Here is a 20,693-nt window from a genome sequence, read left to right on the forward strand (position 1 = left end):
GTACTTGGACCCCAGTATTTTTTTTTTTCCAGGCCCGCTGTTATTTTCGACGAATATAAATAATGAATATTAACCTATCTTGAGGCTGAGGTCAGTCTTTGCAAAAACATGTCAATCATAACATCATCTCTGCTGAAAATGTGATCCAATTTTAGATCACAATTTAGATCCAATTTTTTAAACACAGTTTAACTTGTTTTGAAATAAAGCAGATTACATGACATCACAAATTTTTCAAAACAATTTTTGACAGCAAGTTTAATTGCCTCACCTCAGTTGCAGATACTTTCACTGCAAGGCACCAAATGTTTTTATACTATCCCAGTTTCTTTCTTGACTTCGTCTTTCTGCCACTTTTGTGCTTTCTATAAATTAGCCAGGTTTTTGTTTGAAACTTGTGTGTGAGAAACTTATTCACTGACATATTTCCTCTCACAAAAATATGCATATATGCAAGTGCCTGTGTGTATATGTGTGTGTGTGTGTGTGTGTGCGCGCGCGCGCGTGTGTGTGCATGTGTGTGTGCATGTGTGTATCTGTGTGTGACTCTGAAATCCCCCACGAGAGCCTAACGTTTCATTTGGCGACTCAGTGGACTGGGACAAAGTACTGACAAACTGTCAATCCACTCTTTGTTCCCAACCAGCCAGGTGGGCTATCTCGCATCACCACTTGTCTAGGTGTGCGACTTTGTGTGTGTGTCTGTGCGTGTGCGATCGTGTCACCCACAGCCAAAACATTTACACCACAATAAGCGATGCAGGCAAACCGACAATTAAATCTGGTAAATGAATAAACTATCTATGAATTATGTATTCAGAGAGCAGGGCGAGGCACTGTAATGTGAGGACTGCAGGCAGATGATGCTCACTGCTATATTGGGCTGAAAGGATTTCCTGTGAGTCAGGGTTTTTGGGGAATAGAGCGATTTGAAACCAGAGAGCGAACTATGCGATTTGTGTCGGGTATATTTGTGTGTATGTGTGTGCGCGTATGTGTGTGTTGCCAACACAGAGAACTGTCAGGGGGGGAAATGGAGATGCGTCTGATGACTCATTCCCCGATAGACGTACAGAAATACAGAAAGACACAGAGACAGACAGGTAGGGTAAACCTGCAGAGTAAACTGACAGAAGAAGAAGAAAGGAGGCAGGAATAAAGGAAGTCAAAAATAAATTGATGAGGTTGCTGACTCACTGCATTCATTCTTCAGCGGGATATCTCACAACTTCAGGTGGCTGATTAACAACAAAACATTACAGTGTATTTATAGCAGACTGGAATAGAACAGAACACAAAAGAGCCCAGTGTTGTATTGGTTACTTTCACTAAACAAACTGATCTCAGACCAGCAGCAACAGACCACCAGGGATCTGTCTACAATAAGTTCAGCTGATGGATACAGTAATTAGCACAGTAGCTGATTAATGATGGACAACACTGGTTAAACTCAACAGTCCATGTAATTGTCCTTGCAATGATGTTGTAGCATGAGCTCTCTCTGTTTGTCTTTATCAGCCCTCATTTGTCTCTCTCTGTCTAGACCGACACCTGTCATCTGTTCTTCACTGAACAGCACTTACTTCACAGGCGTTTACTGCATTAGTTAAGTATGTACTGCTGTGATATAGCAATGTATGAGGTTGGTAGTATACTGCCTAATCAAACTGTTCAGTACACACACTATAATCCAACACTGTATAAAGAAGAAGCAGGGCCTCATGTAAAAGCCCCCCAAAGTTGAGGGAAAAAGTCCAGATTTAAGTAGAAAGTCATTACGTTATGAAAAAAAGATGAAGACAAAAATATGTTTGAACACAAGCAAACAGGAGTGTGCAATGTGTCATCTTCTGTGCCAAAATGAGGCATCAGAAGTGAAAAAGTATAAGTCAAAGTAAAAAACTATTCTGACATTTTAGCACATCATCTTACTATATAATGATGAAAACTCTGTCTGTGGGTGTGTCTGTGTGTCTGTTCAATGTTTTTCTCCTCACTGACTTGGTCGATCCACGTGAAATTTGGCACAGTGGTAGAGGGTCATGGGAGGATGCGAATGAAGCAATATTACATCAATTGGCCAAAGGGGGGCGCTATAGCAGCTGATTGAAATTGCAAACTTTGAATGGGCATATCTCATGCCCCGTATGTAGTAGAGACATGAAACTTTGCACAGAGATGCCTCTCCTCACGAGGAACACATTTGCCTCAAGAACCCATAACTTCCAGTTATATAGATTTTCCACCATTTTGAATTTTTTGAAAAACACTTAAAATCGATCTCTTCCTAGGAAGTTCGACCGATCTGCATGAAACTGGGTGAAAATAATCTAGGGACCAATATCTAAAGTTCCCTCTTGGCAAAAGTTGGAAAACTTACTAAAACTGAGCTTCTATAAGGCAATGAATATTGCAGAGGGCATGGCTCATCACATAAAAGTGTATAACATCTCAAGGGTTTCACCGATCACCACGCAACTTTGTAGGCATATGACCACACATAATCTGAGAGGACCCCTCCACTATTGACCTGATCAAACAAAATGGGGGCGCTAGAGAGCTAATTTCTTATCTAGGCCTAACCACCATATCAATGTTTACTAAACTTGGTAGATATGTAGAACTGGATGCCTCAAGGTGACTGGAAAAATTTAATTCTAATAGGCATCTGGGTGGCGCTGTAACAACAGAAAAATGCTTAAAAAGGGTTAAAATGCGACTGATCGCTGTGGCTCCCCCTGTGGCCCAGTGTTTTGGGGGTTTTTTTCAAATTTTTGGTATGACTAAGTCATGGTATGGTATGCTGTACATAATCACGGAAACTGTCAGTGAGGCATTCGGTCAGTCAGGCATTCTGTCTGTCCCACATTTTTCTACTCACTGATGTGGTCGGCATTGAGGATTGGTATAGGTAGAAGGTGACAAAGCTACCAATAGGTATGGACTAGTAATATAATATGTTTTAGGATTGGGTATGATCACCCCCAATATTTTTTTCAAGATGTGACCCAGTGTCCTACTACTAAATATAATAAACAGACCTGACTACATGATTCCTAAATAGCATAACCAGACATGTTTTGAAGCACTGGTTGGAGGCACAGAGGAGTCAGACTAGGCTCCCAGGAAGTGCGCTGGGTTTTGAAGCCAACTGTCGCAGTAATCAAACAGTGGTACTGCAATTTCTGGGGTCTGTATAGTGATGCCCTGCAATCCAAGAAGACTGTTTCCCATAGACTTACATTGGGAAATAGACGTGAAATAACTCATTTCACTGTCAGGATTTGATCCATTTGGTCTGATATCATTTGGAAAGTCTAGAAGAGCTGCAAAATCAAATCATTTCATCCCCATTCAAGTTAGCCAGGCACAAAACTGTAAGTTAGCCAGTCAGCTGGTGGAAATAAGACACTCGGCCAATCTTGGTCACGCTCAGCTGCTGTAAGTTCCTTGTGCACATGCTCTGTGGGCTGCACAGTGCTAAAGTAGTGCTGATCATCCCTGGATCATCCTGGTAATTTTATATGCAGCAGTTGAAACCTTTTGGGTTCATGCGCCACTGAGCAACTGTCATAGGAATGAATGGGCCCCTGCCTTCAGTGCTGTATCCAGTTTTCCCAATACATCCATGAGTTCAACACACAGTATGTAATTTTTGCTGCTAGGTGTCTCTCAATCAAATCAATGACAAAAGATAGACTTCAATGCTTCAATGACATCATGAAGCAGCGTGGGATCGTGGGCATTGTTGTCTTTATTGTTAAACTACCGTTGCCAATAAAAATCTATGCGACATGACGAGTTTATGTGTAAGTTTTATTCAGGTTACATTAATTCACATTATGTCATATCATTCTTATGAAATCACTGCAAGTAATGCAAGCTAACGTAACTTTAACTCGTTAACTTAGCATCAGGTTGATGGCTGGCATGAGCCACTTGTCACAGCAGGCCCAGCACACTGTAGCAAACTGGATTGATATTGAAATATCATATCAATCTACTAATCTAATGCATGTTGCAGCGTGTTGCAAATGGCATCCAATTAAAAGGAAACTGTTGCTATGTGGTAGAAAAATGCTGTATTACTGTTAGTGAGAATAATACTATGACAATGATTTCTTCCTCACTCTCTGACAGATCATCTTAAGTTAGAGCAGCTAGAAAAGGTAAAGGGAATATGATGCCATTGACAGGCAACAAAAAGAAATGGCCCATTACCTTGAATAATATTACAGATTTCTCTGGTTTAAACATTGCTGGAAACATTTGGGATACTATAAACACACAACTTAAGAAAATGTATAACATAGGCCTAGTTGCTTTTAGACATTGTACCTTTGATGGCATTATAAAAGGGTTGAAACCTGAACTGCATAATGCTTTGTCTCAACTCCACTGTCGGATTCTTATTGATAAATTGTTTTAGAAATAGCTCTACATTAAAACTTTATTCATGAAATATAATATTCTATAATATATAATATAGTTATAACTCTGGACTTGAGATGGCGACCCTCCGGTTCCCAACCCAACCCAACCCTGAACTACTGCATGAACTACTGTTCAGAATATGATCTTAAGGGAAAAGTATTGATTATAGCGTGCTGGCAACTGAGGTTTTTGTTATATATTCTGTTGTCAAAATATAAAGTTGCATTTTCAGAGCAACCCTCAGTTTTAATTCTTTTGTAGACTTTCTATACAGGCAGACTGCCTCAAGGCAACTGAATCTTACAGAATAAAAGGTTTGCAAACTTGTAGACCCAGAATTTCTGTTTTAAACTCTGTTGCTTTAACTCTTAACTTCTACTCTGTAAGTAGTCCAGTCTTTCATTTTCACAGGAAACTTGATTGCCCTGGAAAAGCACCAGTGAAATAGTGGTTTACATTCATAGATTGGTGTTAGATAGGTCACTGCTACAAAGTGCTGACAAATAGAAATGTTAGAGAAACATATTACTGTATGAGATCAACAAGCATTTCACATGTTCATACGCTGAAATATAAAACTGAACAATGAACTCAATCAACACAAATGAAATGAGTAACACTATGACCCACCTTGGCCTCAATGTGGGAAGGAGGTTAAGGTGAGAAAAGTAGGGAGAAAATTAGGGGAAAAATAGACTGTGTAGAGAAAATTTGAGAAATATAAAGAAAAGCGTGTGTGTGTGTTCATGTTTGTGTTACCCAGACAGTGTATGTGTGTGTGTTGGAGGATGTGTGTGTGTTGGAGGGTGTGATGGCATGGCTGACTGACTGGCCCACTGAGGCTGGAAGAGATGAACGAAAGGTCAGGAGATGTCAGGCAGAGCTGAGAAACACACACACCATGCGGAGTCCATCTCAACCCTGTGACTGAATATGGATCAGAGATTCGCGCTGTGCTTATGAGCATGAAATAAAATGAGGCACTTTTATTATCGGGTCGGATCCTGTCTAGCACAAATCTTTCTACGTGTTAGTGGGCACGTTTCCATAAATTATTGGCAGCCTGAAGGAGGAAATGTGTTGGAGTACATAAGAGGTTGTCTCCACAGTAACGTGTCTTCATTTGCCAGACTGTGCCACTGTGTGGCTTGATAAAATCAGGTAAATGATGTTTGTTTGAGGCTTTTACAGGATAAAGGTATCATTTGGGAGCCAGCTGCAGACGGTGGAAATGACCACACTTCTTCAGTTATCATCTGTTTACTATGCTGATGCAGACAGCGTTGGTGCAATAAATGATTTCATTTATTTAATTTTATTTCTATCTCCACACAAAGTCTGTAGTCATTCCATTTCATCAAAGGCATTGAGTGTTACTGTAGGTCACTTTGTCGTGGATGAGACAAGCCCAGTATTCATTTTGAAAACAATGCCAAAAACATTTACAAACGATCTTCTTTGCAAAATGACAGCAAGACTGAAACTAAATAAAAAGAAAACAGTATCAGATGACACAATGCACCTCCCTCGGGTGAAATACGTATGTTAGCCTATGTTATGTTTCTGCAAATGCTTTTAGCTAATGTAATGTATCTGCCAGTATTTATTTTTAGCATATCTCTGTCAGAAAAGACATTGTGAGATGATTGTTATATCTCTACTAATGTTGTACGTTAATGCTGTGTTTCTGTTGGTACTAATATTAGCAGGAACCACAGACTGTATAAAATAATGGATATAGCCACCGTAATGTGTCCTATGGGATTCTGTGGGTTTGTGTACTCCTATTCTAAAGCCTCAAGTTTAGCATTTTGACCGTTGCCATCTTGGATTTTTGGATCCAGAAGCATCCACATTGAGACCAGATGGTGGAGAGATAAGCCTAACGCTCACTGGAAGCTTGGTTAGCACTGTGATTATGCTAATCCTAATTTTTGCCAGGTCTTAAACCATTAAAACAATATGTACTTAATGAAAAATTGAGGAACTTTTGGTACAACCAAACACTGAAGTAGACTTAATTAGGCATCCAAAACTTTACAATTAACTTTCATAAACTGAAAGCACACTGAAATAGCGATAGCTACAGCTACACCAATACGTTACCTAGCCAAAGTTGCAAACATGGCAGCAACTTGTGAATGAACAGCATCCATCTGTCACTTGAAGCAGCCACGCCCCAAATTTAAGCCTTAATAAAATATAAATCAATTAGTTATATAAAATTCAACTCCCATACAGTTGTCATGAATTAGCTATAGATACTTTTTTTTGTACTGGACTGTAAAAATGTTTATTTCTTCTGTTAAATTGGGCATTTTCACATGGGGCTCCATGGGGATTGACTCGTGTATGGAGCCAGCCTCAAATGGCCATTTGAGGAACTACAATTTTTGGCACTTTTGTGTTGGCAGAAAAACACATTATTACACACACAGATAATAATACTGGCACAAACATAGGGGTCTTTCCTATGTTCCCAGAGTCCTATAGCCCCCTGATTTATATGCTGCATAACTGGAACCTGAAAAGGATGTTCCCTACCTCATGGGTTCGGTTAGGGGATTATAATCATGACACTGAGAGTCATGAAATTGCACTAGCAGAGGTCTCAGTCTAGATAACAGTTACTCTCTTGTATTGAGAACAACAACCAAAATATTTCAGCCCTTAATGTAAAACAGTAGATATTAGTAGACAAATCAATTAATCAATTAAAAATAAAGGGGGAAAAAAATAAAGATGAAAAAAGGAAGACTAGCATTTGTTAAACATTTTAGGGTTAAAAATTCAATGGCAGATGACAATTGTTATTTCCAAACAGGTAAAGATGAGGAAAAGGGTCTACAGTGAGGCTAGTCAGAGAGCTCCGACAATCAACTGTCATCTCCAGAATTTAGGGACAATTAGATCAAATTGATCAAATATCTGACCTGAAATCAATAGAAGGGTTAATGTGCGTTAACAGAATATTGAACTGGGGAACATACAGTAGGACCCTGGCAACATGAAACCCTGGGAACACAGGACATGGGAACATGGGACCTTGGGAACGTAAGCACCTAGAAACATCGGACCTTGGGAACTGAGGACCAAGGGAACATGGGATTTGGGGAATTTAGGACCCTGGGGCATAGATAGGTTCCTGCTGCCAGTATTGTTATCTAATGTTATGTTTCTGCCAGTGCTGTGTGTCTGCCAGTTTTGTTGGCTAATCTTATGCATCTTTCTACTATTCTTAGCAAATGTAACAGGTTATTGGATAGAAAATATGAATGATTTATGGACTAAACACAACAACACTTCCACTAAAATTAAACAAGGAGCAGAGACAAACTACCAAAATATGCATACTATTTTTTGGCCGAGACCTGAAAATCAATACCACTAAGTCTCTGATCAAAATCCGGTGCCAAAATGAACACAAGCTACATGAATACAACCGCCACAAAGCACGTTCAGAAATCACCAGACATACAGACAATGGAGACAAATGAATGACTGAATAAATCAACAGATAGATAAATGGATGGAGGGATGGGTGGATAGCCAAAGGAGAGAATGAGGAATATTTACACTCTAAAAACAGAGGCTCTGATAAGCCATATTGCTACGAATTGCAAATAAACAATCAGTAATTGGAAAATACTTACTTAAATGCGTCTTTTAACTTAGAATCTTTTAAAGATTTCAACTTCTTAGTCTTTTCAAGTCAAAGCGGATGCCATTCTGATGTTATGTATGACGTAATTAAATGCAAAGTGCTTTTGAAAGCCAGTGCTCTGATCTAGTCTCCAATTTAGAATCCATATAATGCTAAAATAAAAGTGATCCCTGTTTAATAGAGCACTAAATGAGTGACAATACAAATGGGAAATGTCATGTGGCCATTAACATTAACATCTGTGTCTGATATTGGTGTCATATAGAGAAGATGGAAAGATTCAGTGAATGAGACAAAGGTAAGATAGATAGACAGAATGTGTGAGTATAAATAAATAGTTGGATTACTTTGTCATTCTTTGCTCGGCTTGATTTTGATTCCACACAAGGAATTCAGGGTCGTACCTATCAAGGGGGGACAGGCAGAGAGAAACAAGAGAGAGGTATTTGTTTGCTGTCTGGCAACAAATTATTCAATAACTGTCATAGTAGTGATGATTAGTAAATAAAAATCAATATGTAGCCCTCCAGACTTGTCTTTCTCTCTCAACATTTGGTTATCAGGCAATGGTGGAGAAGGTGGGCAGGGTGAAGGACATGCACATAGAGCGGGTGGTGAGGAGATGGTTGATATGTTGGGTAAAGAGAGGGTCTTCGGATAAAACAAACTGGGTACAGCCTTGTTCTGTGCATATTCATACACCAAACAGGATGTCCAGGTCATGGCTGGTGCTGCATAGTAGAGCATTTTTTCCAAACATTCAGATCTAAATTGCAGAGCCAATTATCAGAGTACTTTCAGACAGCAAGCGAAAGGTTGGCCTAGCTGTTGAATATAGATGGCAAAATCCTTCATGCGTAATTTATTTTAATTTGTTTTGTGTGATTGAAAATGACTAGCTTTATCTCTGGAAAGCAGGACTTGTACCAGTAAAGCTAAATGGTGAGTAAATGACAGGCTAAGCTGCTAAGCCTGTTATGTGTTGGGTAAATTTAACCAAGATACAAAATATCTACATATACTGCATATTTTAAGCAACTACTTTTTCTCACATTAACTGAGGAGGTTGTAGATGATGATAAATGGTTGCTAAACTGAAATAGTTTTAATAAAAAAATGGAACCAAAGCTTATCTTTTAGATTACACATAGAGTATGCCTGAGTAAGGCTTGTAGGTATAGAGTAATGTGAATAATTGTGGTGTTGGTGCTTAAAGGTCCAGTGTGTAGGATTTAGTGGCAACTAGCGGTGAGATTGCAAACCTGGAACTTTACAAAGCATGTTGAAAAACTACAGTTGTGGATGTGAAAACACAAATGGCCCTATCTGGATCCAGTGTTTGGTTTGACTGTTCTAGGCTACTGTAAAAACATGGCGGACTCTGTGGAAGAGGACCCACTCTGTATGTTGATATAAACGGCCCATTCCAAGATAACGAAAACACAACAATTCTTATTTTGAGGTGATTATAAGCTAATAAATATATAGTTTGAACATTTCACACCATTTCTACCAATAGATGCCCCTAAATCCTACACGCTGGACCTTTAACAGCTACGTTGACCAACTGGCCAAAATCAGAAAAACTGGGTATGTTTGTTTAAAGAATAATGCTGGTGATAGTCTTTAATTTCTCTCATTGTTAACAAATCCCAAGAAAAGACCAAAACCAACAATGAATCAATCTTATTAAAAAGTATTTCATGTAGATTTCCTCTGTAGCCAAAACCTGATATACCTTGTTCCTATGTGCCATAGACTTCTATGAGCTCTGTAGTTTATCTCAGTGTTTCTCTAATGGGAGTAAGGGTACCCCAAATAATACTTTGAATTACTGCAGGGGGCACCTGAGATTTTTACTTAATGTTAAGTTTAAAAAAAAAACTCTCTTAAAACTCTCGCATAATTCCTTAAATAATTACACTAAAATAAGTGAAATAAAAAATAATAAATGTAAGTTTGATTGACCACATTTAACATTTAATATTCCTATTTTCAGTGCAAACATAAACTGCAACAAACACAATCACATTTGTTTGTTCACTGTGTGTTTCCACCAAGAATGATATGTGCTGGTCAGGGGTATTTGGCTGACACAATACCTCAATTGGGCTACATTGTTGAAAAAAGTTTGAGAACCACTGGTTGATCTTAATATCACATTCACCATCCTGATGCCCACTAGATCACAAAGTGTGGATTAATCCGCAACTGAAAATAGTCTGCAACAAATACACTGTGAATATGATTTCAGTATGAACAAATGAGCTTAGGGTTGAGTGCCAAAGACAAAGTAGGGAAGCCAGAAAGTATTGAGAGATCGACTAGTACATTGCTGGTTTTGGTCTCTTTGCGGGATTTGTTTACACAAATCTGAGATATTAACATGCTTTTTTTAAACAACTTTTTTAGCTGCAGTGCAGCAAGCTTTTAACCAGTTAAACATGACAACTGCAGGTTCAGAATGTTCCTGTATAATTATAATCTTGGCAGACCCTCGCTTTAACACAGTGTGGACAATAAGCTACTCAGATAGCACTGACTGTGCATGGTGTGAAGGTAAAGCAAAATGCCATGCATCACAGGTCAGTCCTTCAAATGTAGCAGTGCAAATGTGTGGATGCTGGAAGCCAGACACACCAATGATGCCAAGGCTCAGGAATTGAACAAACAGACAATGTGAGTGCAATGTGCACAGAGAAATAAACACTTGGACAATGGGTGGAGGAAAGAGCAATGGCAACAACAACCAAAGTCACCTATTCTAATGATACAGACAGATATTCTTGTGTTTCCAAATGTTACCATATAATAAGCACTTCAGCACAAAGTGACTTCCTCATTAGAAATATTACAAAAAAATATATCTCCTGCTTACACCTGAGCTGAAATGTCACAAAGAGAGACACTTCAACTTTAATTAGGCTGCTTCTATCTGTGACAGTGTGTCTGTGCAGTCATTAGTCAGAGGCTAAGAAAGAAAAATCCAAGACACAATTGGAATAGTATTTCAAACTTGATTGTAACTAGGACAAAAGAATGATTAAAAACAGCTATTATGCTGTCTCTGTATGTGTCTCTCTCTTACTCTTTTCTCATCTGTCTGTCACTGTCTCTCTGTCCCTCATTCTCACACACCCACACTCATACGCAGAGCTCTCTTAGTCTAAAAGCAGACTTCATGCACTTTCCGCACTAACTGTGTCTACCTGCTGCACAGAATGTGACTGATTGTCACTGACAGAGCGGCACTCCACTCCTAACAGCAATAGCAAACTTTTAAATCGGACCGAGAGGTGTGCGCAGGCAATTCATACGGCAGTGTGAACAAGCCCCAACACCAGGCAAACTAGAGAGGACAGTGAAAGATGTGGCGTGATGTGTGTCTCATACTAAAGCCCAGATTCAACCAGCCTTTTATTGCACTGGACCATCAAATCCTGACAGTCAATAATCTGTTGAGATGCTACAAACTGTTTGGTGTTGTCATGTTACACTTTGAAACTTTGACACTCTTTTGAAGATTGCAATTAAACTTTTTCTTATTGATGGGGATTGATGTCTCCAGGTTATTGACATTATCTATACTTAATCAATGATGTTAATAATTATGTTTAATTTGGTGAATCTGGCCCTCAGTAAGTTCAGTGAAAGTGGAAAGGGAGCGGAACAAAGGGCTTCATCAACAAGCCAGAGCTGATTCAACATGTTTTTGTTTTTTTTCTTACCTTGGGTCCTTCTGGATACTGTCCACTGATGGAGACCGGCCCAGGGCGGCCTCAGGGGGGAGGGCGGGGCCTGACTTGCTGTAAGGCGACTCGGTGGACGGGCAGAACTGCAGAGTGCGGTACGGGTTGGCGTAGTCAGCCGCCCCGCCTCCTGTGGCGAAGCTGCCTCTCTGAAAGGTGCCCGCGGCGCTCTGGCTTCCCGTTCGCTGCAAGGGGATTGGGTCGACACCAGGGGAAGGCGGGGCTAAAGCAGGAAGAGGAGCGTAGGGATAGAGCAGATAGTTCAGGACCTCTTGGTACAACTGGTTCACCACTGGGTTTGATGTAGCCGAGGAGGACAGGGGAACGGGGGACGGAGAAATTGGAACCAAACACGAGTGCCAACACAAGAGCGCACAGAGACACGATGAGAAAAAAGCAAAAACAACACCAGCACCAATGGAACAACACAGCACAGAAGAAAAAGCAGAAAGGGAGGAAGAAAAAAACAAAAAACACTCATACGTAAATAAATATGGCAAACTGCAGTGATAACTTACAGCTCAACACGTGGGGGGACTTCAGGTGAAAAGGTGAACTCACCAAATGATCTTATTTTTCATTCGAAAAATATAATCACAAAAACAGACAGAAGCAGTCAAGTCAAATAGACATGCAAAAAAGAGCAAAGCAAAATAAAAATGTCACAGTGTAAAGCTCTCAGGCACCTGTAATAGTTAATAGTGATGAAAATTAATATTATCCTCTTAAGCACAGCTGAATTACCCCGATCACCACATTAACAAATAAGCTGTGAGCTTCCTGACCTTCCACTCTCTGTGCTGACAATTGTCTTTAAAGTAATATTTCACCCACAAAAATTATTATTTATATATCAATTACTTGACTGTGTTACGTTAAATCTGCAAAGAAACTTTGTTTTTCTTGCATGCCCCCACATTGAACAAAGAATCGGAAAATGGAGAAAATTCTTGTTGAACTGAAGTCATGGGCTATCACATTTAGCAACAACAAAAGTACATCAAAACGTCCATTTACACACTACTTATGCAGGATAATCCAAGTCTCATTTATCTAGCTGTATGGTCAGTGCTTCCCAAACACATGCATTTTCGCTAAAACCTTGAATCCTGCTCGTGTATTCCATCGAGTTACAGAGGCGCCCTACTTGTCGTTGATTATCTGTTTATGCAGAAATGTTTTAAATAGTAATGTTTTAGCGAAAATGCGTGTGTGGGAATAACAGCACATGACTTGATAAATGAGACTTGGATTATGGACTGTTTCACTGGAATTGCATTACTGGGCAACAGCTTGGGTGCATTTTTACGTCCCCTTAGCTGATGTCATTCACATAAGCTGTGTCTCAATTCGGAGGCTGCAGCCATAAGACTGATGGTGCCACAGTCGCGCAACCAAAGCTGTTCCATTTCCAAGGCTCCTTCATATGTGGCTGAGAAAGTGGCCCGCTTTGTCTGAATTAGGAGGATGCAATGGATAAATCCTTTGGGGCCTAATCTATCTAAGCATTCATTGCCTGCCAGTGAGGACTTGGTTATATCAAAGAATATGGCATCCTGTTTTTCTATTAGCTAAAAGAACACAGGGTACAATCTTAATTAATGAAGCAACTTTTATTTTTTTAATTCTGGCTTTATTTTAACTAACTTGTAGTCTATTTGCTTCTCTTGTCAAGCTCAGCTGGTTGCTATGTGACAGGAACGTCACCAGGTAGGGGCGGGAACAGCTGGTGACGCAAACAGAAAATCCTCTGTCGACCATACTGTCCTATTTAACAGATTCCTTGGTTTAGCCAATGCAGTCTTCACACGGCCGAAAGTCTCCGTCCTACGAAAGCTGCAACCCCTGATTTGATTTATATACTAAAAAACATTCCAACCAGGAATACAGAGACCCATTTAGTATGTTTATGTTGTCAAGTTTAAAACATATATACTGCATGAGTTGTATTAGAGTTTGAGTTTTCTGTTGTGGAACGCGACCCCCTATGAGGTCAATTTATCAAGAATTTTCTCAGTTTTTGGACTCATTGTTTACTGTGGAAACAAGCAAGAAAAATAAAGTTTTCTTCACAAATTTAATGTAACGTGGGGTGAGCAACTGATACAGAAATCATCATTTGGGGGTTGAAATATTCCTTTAAAGCCTTTTTTTCCTTTTTTATTTTGTTTATATTCTGTTTTAAAAGTGGCAGGTGTATACGACATACTTACAGTTAATCTAATTACTTGAACTATTTGCCACACAGAGAGGTTGTGGTCCCATTTTGCCCAGTTGGCATTCCAGCCTTGTCATAAAGACATGGACATCATAACACACAGCCCAGTCAACCTCCTTTGTCAGTGTCAAACAAAGAGAGGAATTGTCTTCCTATTAAACAGCAGCTCAGAAACCATTTGGGCATGATAGTCAACATGGTTACACCGGCTCGCTCTGAGGGAGGTGAGCTGGGTCAGTCAGTCTGTGTGTGTATCTGTGTGTGTGTAACTGCATCACTGCAGGGACACTGACAAGGCCTGAGGAAATTCACCTGTGATGTGAAGTCGGGTGTAAAGTGTTGTCTGCTTGTTTCCAACTCTGTTCATTATCTTGAAAAACTATTTGACCTTGAAACAAAGTCAGGCTTCAACAACTACTTTGTGTTGCACGGAGAAAAAAAATGAAAAACAGAGTGAAGTCAATGTAAAGAAAGAGAAGGATTTGACAGTCAGAGTGCTGTTGTCGTGACTTACATTCACTGACACAATGCTGGCAATGATGATCGAGTTATTTAGATGCATCAATGTGACCTAACAGTGTGCACGGGGAGTCAGCATGACCTCAAATCTTTTAATTAATAAAGTGAATCTCTCCTTTTTGGAACAAAACCATGTTGACAAAGTGGATTTTCTTTAATTTTTCTCTCTGTGTGCACTTCTCTTCAGAGCAACATTCATGGTTTAGGAGACCAAACTGGCAGCACTGCGTCTACAACATTTTAGGACACGGTTGATTTGCTTTGATTTCAAAGCACCCAAGCTAACGCCCATGGGATTAATTGAGATTAATTTTCAGCCTTGAAACTAATTAGTTAACAGACTGTGACTGAGAGACAAATTGCCATTGAGACCCCAATTGGATTTGCCTACCTGATCTGGTAAATAGCGCTACATGATCAGATGGGACGAGGAAATCTCTTACGTACAGCAGCGCCATTAAAAAAAACTCCATCTTCTAAACTGGACCTGACTATGTCTTTTTCAGTTTTACCTGGCAGTGTGTTGTACAGTATGTCTTTGATCCATCACTTATTCAGTGTATCATGTGATGTCTTCTTCTACTCACTGAGTTTTATATTTAGAAGGTTCAGTGGGTGAATTACAGCTTGCTGCAGCTATTTATAATATCTGGACTAAGTGAGGAACATTTCTGTGTTTACAGTCTCACTTTAATCTACTCCAAGTGTTACTGCAGGACCCTTCCCCCTGCTGTTCCCTCTACCTCTCTGCCAATACTTATTAAGAGGTAATCTTTATAAAGTGTTTTTGTAAGTTAAAACTAATGACCTTATTATAGTTAGTAAGACATTTACTAATGCTTTTTAGATCAGTTATTAGCAATGACGAACAACTTTTAGACTGTCAAGTGAGAAACTGCTTCTGGCTGGTAGTTATCCCTCCCCTTCCTGTGCACCACCATGGGACCTTACACAGATAGGCAAGGTTGTTCAAAGCGAGAGACTAATATTTTTTTTCTTCCCCTTTTTTATTTTGCCATGAATTTTACATGTGATGTAAGATAATTTTGGGGAAAGTCGCAGTTTGTTGTAAACTGTTTAAATATAAGACTGAAAATCCGTAATTAAAAAGACTATACAGTACATACAAAAGTCGCATGAGAGAAATCATAACTTTCTTTTTTGCTGAAGCTACAATGCCTGTGTGTTTGATACCAAGATATACACAGGGAGTCTACAGATATCAGAAGCTTAAAGGCACTATGTGTAACAATTTCAGTTGTTCTTTGAGACAAACAAATTTTGCAGTCAAAAGTGTTTCCTAGCACATGTGTATTTACCTCCATCAGCATATCTAAGTATGTCCGTAAGCTCCGAAATTCTCATTTACATATACATTGCGACCGGTGTCTCATCATGTACACGCGCCATCTTGAAAATACAGGTACGCCTTTCGCGTTTTCACTTGTCGGTTTCCGGTTTCCGCCTGCAGGTGAAGTGACGAAAAGCAGCAGCAAGCAGGCTAGTCACAAGTGCCGGTGCATTTGAAAAAATGCAAAAAGGCAACGTGACAGGCGATTTAAAAAAACGGGGGTCAACATCTGGGTAGCCTTTCCCAGGTGGAGAGAGCTGCTGAAGGAGAATCACAGTTAACAGCGGCTAACGGCTGTTAGCCGTTAGTGCTGTTAGCGGCGCTGGTCGCTAACAGATGTTAGCGACGCAGTGTTGCGAGGAGAGGGATGAGGTGTGTGAGGTTGAGCCACAGTTGTCAAAAGACAAGACGTGATCAGTTTGTTTCGATTTACACGTGCCCCAACCGTCCTACATTGTAAACACAGCCAGCATGGTGAGGAGGGGGATTGTCAACTCGCATCGCATGTGTCTGTGTAGGAACCCGAATGAATACTCCATGAAGTATCGGATGACATGGTTTCATCAATGTTATCATAGCTTTTTGGTACACAGCAGCTACTGTTGTTGCAATAGTGAGGTGCTAGAGTGCGCTATCCGTTTGAATGCAATATACAATCTCAACACTAGATGGGAGAAACAGTACACAGTACATAGTACCCATTTAAGCTTAAAGCTCAAGATGATTTTATACTAAATTTAAGACTGATTTTTGGACAAAACATCTTTTTCTTATTTAAGCATTGCAGGTAAGTATACAGGTTAGTATATATGTGTTCCCTTGCAGAGGTAGCTTTTATGTACTAATATGGTTATCAGAGTGAGTTAGGTTAATCTACATTTTGCCAACAGGTAAGTGTAAGTAAAAAATCTGAGAAAAGTATTAGCTTCAGTAGTAGGTTTAACATCAGAAATGTGGACTCTCACACATAGGAGTTTGCCTTATATTTACAAAAAGAAATTAAAAGAAGGCTATGACACCACGGTAGCAACTAACTCTCTTTTTGCATAGCTGCAGCTCTGAACATGGCCAGACTTTTAATACTTTGTCCAATGTTGTGGAAGAATGGAGCAAAATGTGCCACAGTAACAGCCATGTTGGTGTTGGTGACGTATATCGTGCAAGACGAGAGATGTAGTTCACTGTGCAGTTTCACAGACAACTAAATGATACTATGACAAATCTGCATCAACCTGCGACTTTCTTGACTTGCAAAATTATCTTTTAAAACATACATTTATAACATATGTATATGTATTAATAACACACTACAAATGGGATCAACAAATTAAGCTCTAGCGAAAGTTAGGAAGATAATACTTTTAATGCTCAGGCTGTAAGATTCTTCTCACCCTGCCATTCACTCCTTGCACGCATCCTCACTCACTATCTCTAGGTGCCACTGTCTAGGTAGGTCTATTTAGTCATCAGCTGATTCACAATCAACCAACAGCACAGCGACGCACCTTCTCCGTCAGCCTATCATCTTACTGCTCCTCATTTTAAATATGGTTCTTTCTCTGCTGCCGTTTTCTCTTGCTGCAGTCATGCGTGCCCTCCATCTCCCCATCACCACCTAGTCTTTACAGATTCATCAGCCTCATCTGCCTCAGCAGTCAGCAGCCTCAGAGTCAGCAGCCACCACCACCTGTCTAGACTCCATGGGGGGGATTTATCTTGCTGCCACTCAGACGTCCCTCCATTACAAAAATATCTCCCTCTGGTGTCCAAGCACCAAAGACGTCTTTTAAATCTTAATCAGCACAAATCTTCTGTTAATCTGCACACTCATATTGCGTATTAAATATTATCTTTCATTCAGTCATCTCTCTGTCCTCATTGAAATGACTTGTCTCTCTTGCCACTGACTACCGTACGTATTTTTTCCAAGATAAGGTCCCATGATGGACACCAGAAGAGGAGGTACTATGCCTCTCTATCTCTTAAATAGGCACTACAGTGATTTAGTAAAGCAATTCCACAATGTTAGAAAGCTCGGAAGAGATGCATTAAAAAAGGTCAAAACTGAAGCTCCAAAAATGCTGGGTCCCACGTTTCTCACAAAGGTTGACTTACTTAAGAGCTCATCTCTTTCCTCTCTTACCACTTCTCCTCCTCTTTCCTCATTTTCTTCCATCTCCCCCTCACATTTCATCTTTTACATTTTCCTAAATACCTTAGTCTCGAAGCTCTTCCCGTGCTACTCTCACCCTCAACCTCCTTTCTACTCCCTTTGCCTTCTAGGATACAGTTTTGCAGACTCTGTATTTGTACATAGTCATTTACAACCTAAATAAATAACCCATGTCTTCATTTTCCTCAGCCTGTATATCCACATCTCCGCTTACCTTGTCCTCTAAGGTTGGGTTTGGTGTAGACTCTGTCTTCATAGATGGGGTCGATGTGGTGTTCAGGAGACTGCAAAGGTCGTAGCTCAGAGCCCAGGTGACTGTGCTGGCTGCTGTAGGAACCTCTGGAGCCTGGAAAACAGAGGGAGTATGGAGGTTAGATGTACAGTCAGTACTGTTTTTTGAGTCACTCCTTTAAATATCTGTTACAGTACATCACAAAATATCTGGAACATTACTGATCAAAAGCAGTCATAAGTTATTGTCCATTAGTTTTTAAATGAATCACTTCCTATTAAACATGGGCTCATTTCAAATTGAACTAAATGTAATCAATTGAATGTAATTAATTTTGGAAAACTGAAAACAAAGCCAAAACTTTTTATAAGGGTCGCCAGCAGAGACGATTAATCACATTCATGAATTGTTCAGAAATTCATGAGTACATTTACAGTCTAATACGTTTTAGAGAAAACCTCGAGCCAATTTAATGAAATATTTGGTAGTATGTGTTTTTTGAATCCTTGTGCTCATGCTGATGAATACAAATTAGACATAAAAGGAAAGTGGGTGCGTGTGAGCTTAACCATCACAAACTGCCTCAGATATGCCCCAAAGAAAACCTACAAATAATAATCCCACAGACCAAAATGCTGAAAAAAGAAAACTAAAAATGAAGTTGGAATTTCAATTTCAGGAATTTGAGAATAAATCCAAAAGTAATGCAATTTTAAAAAAAAAAGAAAAGGTCATTAAGGCATCAATATTAAGTGTTTCTGTGGCAGGTTTGTCCTAGTACAAGAACAAACTTAAAAAATGTTTATAAATGACCATCTATTGAAATTCAAATACAATGAATAAAATGGACTATTTACATATATTTCAAATACAGTGAAAGTGAACAATTCCCACAAATAAAAATGTGGAAAAAAAATACAGAACGTTTTCACACATCCACACACAGAGAAGTAATAATGAAATTGTCTTGACCTCTACCTGCCAGGCTACCAGGCCTTTGCAGGGTTGCGTTCGCGTACAGCTCGTGAGAAATCTTGTAGCCGTCTGCTCCGATGTGATGCAGCATACGCTTGGTGGGCGACAGAGTGGCATAGCTGCCCACCACTGAGCTGAGCTGGTGGATGGGCGACGAGGTGTGGTTTCCTCCTGGGGACGCTGCCATGGGGAGGGGTGAGGAGGAGCCAGCGGCACCCGATGCTACCATGTTGATGGGCGACGAGGTGCTGCAGAAGGAGGAAATGGAACCAGTCGGTTGGTACTTTGACACATTATAATTTTTCCCCACATGACAACTTAAAGTTCATGACCACACTGAAGTCAGAAGAATGACCATCTGGGCCTTGGCTGGTGGAGGTCTTGACTTTAGTCTGGTTTAATCAATCCTAGCTTGTTCGTTCAGTGCCGTTGCTGCACTTTTCTCCTGACTTTATTTATTCTATTTTGAGGACACTTTAATCAAATACTGCTAAAACTGTGTGCAGAACTGAAATAGTGCAAAGAGTATATAGCTGTTAACTCTCGGTTTTCCAGTCATATCTGACTTACACAATTCTGAAACTATTTAGGGACTTGGGCCTGCAAAAAGGCAATGTTCTTTTTTACCCTTGCCAAAATTTAGTGTAACTTTGGAGCATTTGGGCCCCTTTTTGACAAGATAGCGTAACATAGTTGATATGGATCAATCGATGGATGCCTTAGGTCCTTAGGTTAATTTAATGTGATCCCCCTGTGTCCTTACTGTAGCTTTAAAAGTGAGCCTGATACACAAGGTTCTTTTACTAAAAAATAGTCTGCCTCACTTCACACCATCAGCTCTGCCTGTCATGCCTGCTGCTTCTTTACATTTTTTTTTGCCAGATATTTGGCCATTTCCCCTCCGCTGCTTTCATTTTCCTGTACTCCCTGTACTCACTTTTCTTTTAGCAAGCACCTGCTTTTTTGTGAGGCATTCTGATCAGGTAGCATTATCAGTGATTTAAGTCAGTGAGTAAATTGTTGTACTTGATCCCATTTAAGGGTCAACCATAGACCTTTTCATGGACCCCCGTTGGCATTGGGCCAGGGTCATCTGTGCCCTTTGACCCCCCCCCCCCCCCCCGCCGCGCGACAGTGTGCCCTTGTAGTCAAAGCCCTTATAGTCATTGTGAAAAAGTGCAGGAACTGTAAATTTGACTTCATTTGACACCTTCTGACAGCATATATCTTATACATCAGTGTGTTCCAGCTCTTTATTGAAACTGTACAATATTAGACTTAGTGTAATATTCAAATCCCAAGACTTTAGTAGGCTGCACCTTTCCATCAAATAGATGTATTTTATACACATTCTGCCTGAAGTCAGCCTGACACATGA

At 39.9% G+C, this 20,693-nt stretch overlaps 1 protein-coding gene across 10 annotated transcripts in view; it reads right to left on the reverse strand.

The window, feature by feature from the left end:
• ctnnd2b (catenin (cadherin-associated protein), delta 2b) overlaps positions 1-20,693 on the reverse strand; it is a 208,216-nt gene that overhangs the window by 63,335 nt on the left and 124,188 nt on the right. For 4 of the 10 annotated variants that reach the window (XM_049598388.1, XM_049598386.1, XM_049598393.1 and 1 more), the window contains 4 exons: positions 19,313-19,563; positions 18,323-18,454; positions 11,827-12,139; positions 8,446-8,502 (listed from right to left, as the gene is read on the reverse strand). In XM_049598388.1, the coding sequence (XP_049454345.1) occupies positions 8,446-8,502; positions 11,827-12,139; positions 18,323-18,454; positions 19,313-19,563 (753 nt within the window). The remainder of the gene's footprint in view (positions 1-8,445; positions 8,503-11,826; positions 12,140-18,322; positions 18,455-19,312; positions 19,564-20,693) is intronic. The other 6 variants (XM_049598395.1, XM_049598387.1, XM_049598391.1 and 3 more) reach the window with 4 other exon arrangements.

Source organism: Epinephelus fuscoguttatus, linkage group LG15 (assembly GCF_011397635.1).
Source record: "Epinephelus fuscoguttatus linkage group LG15, E.fuscoguttatus.final_Chr_v1".
NCBI classification, from domain to species: domain Eukaryota; kingdom Metazoa; phylum Chordata; class Actinopteri; order Perciformes; family Serranidae; genus Epinephelus; species Epinephelus fuscoguttatus.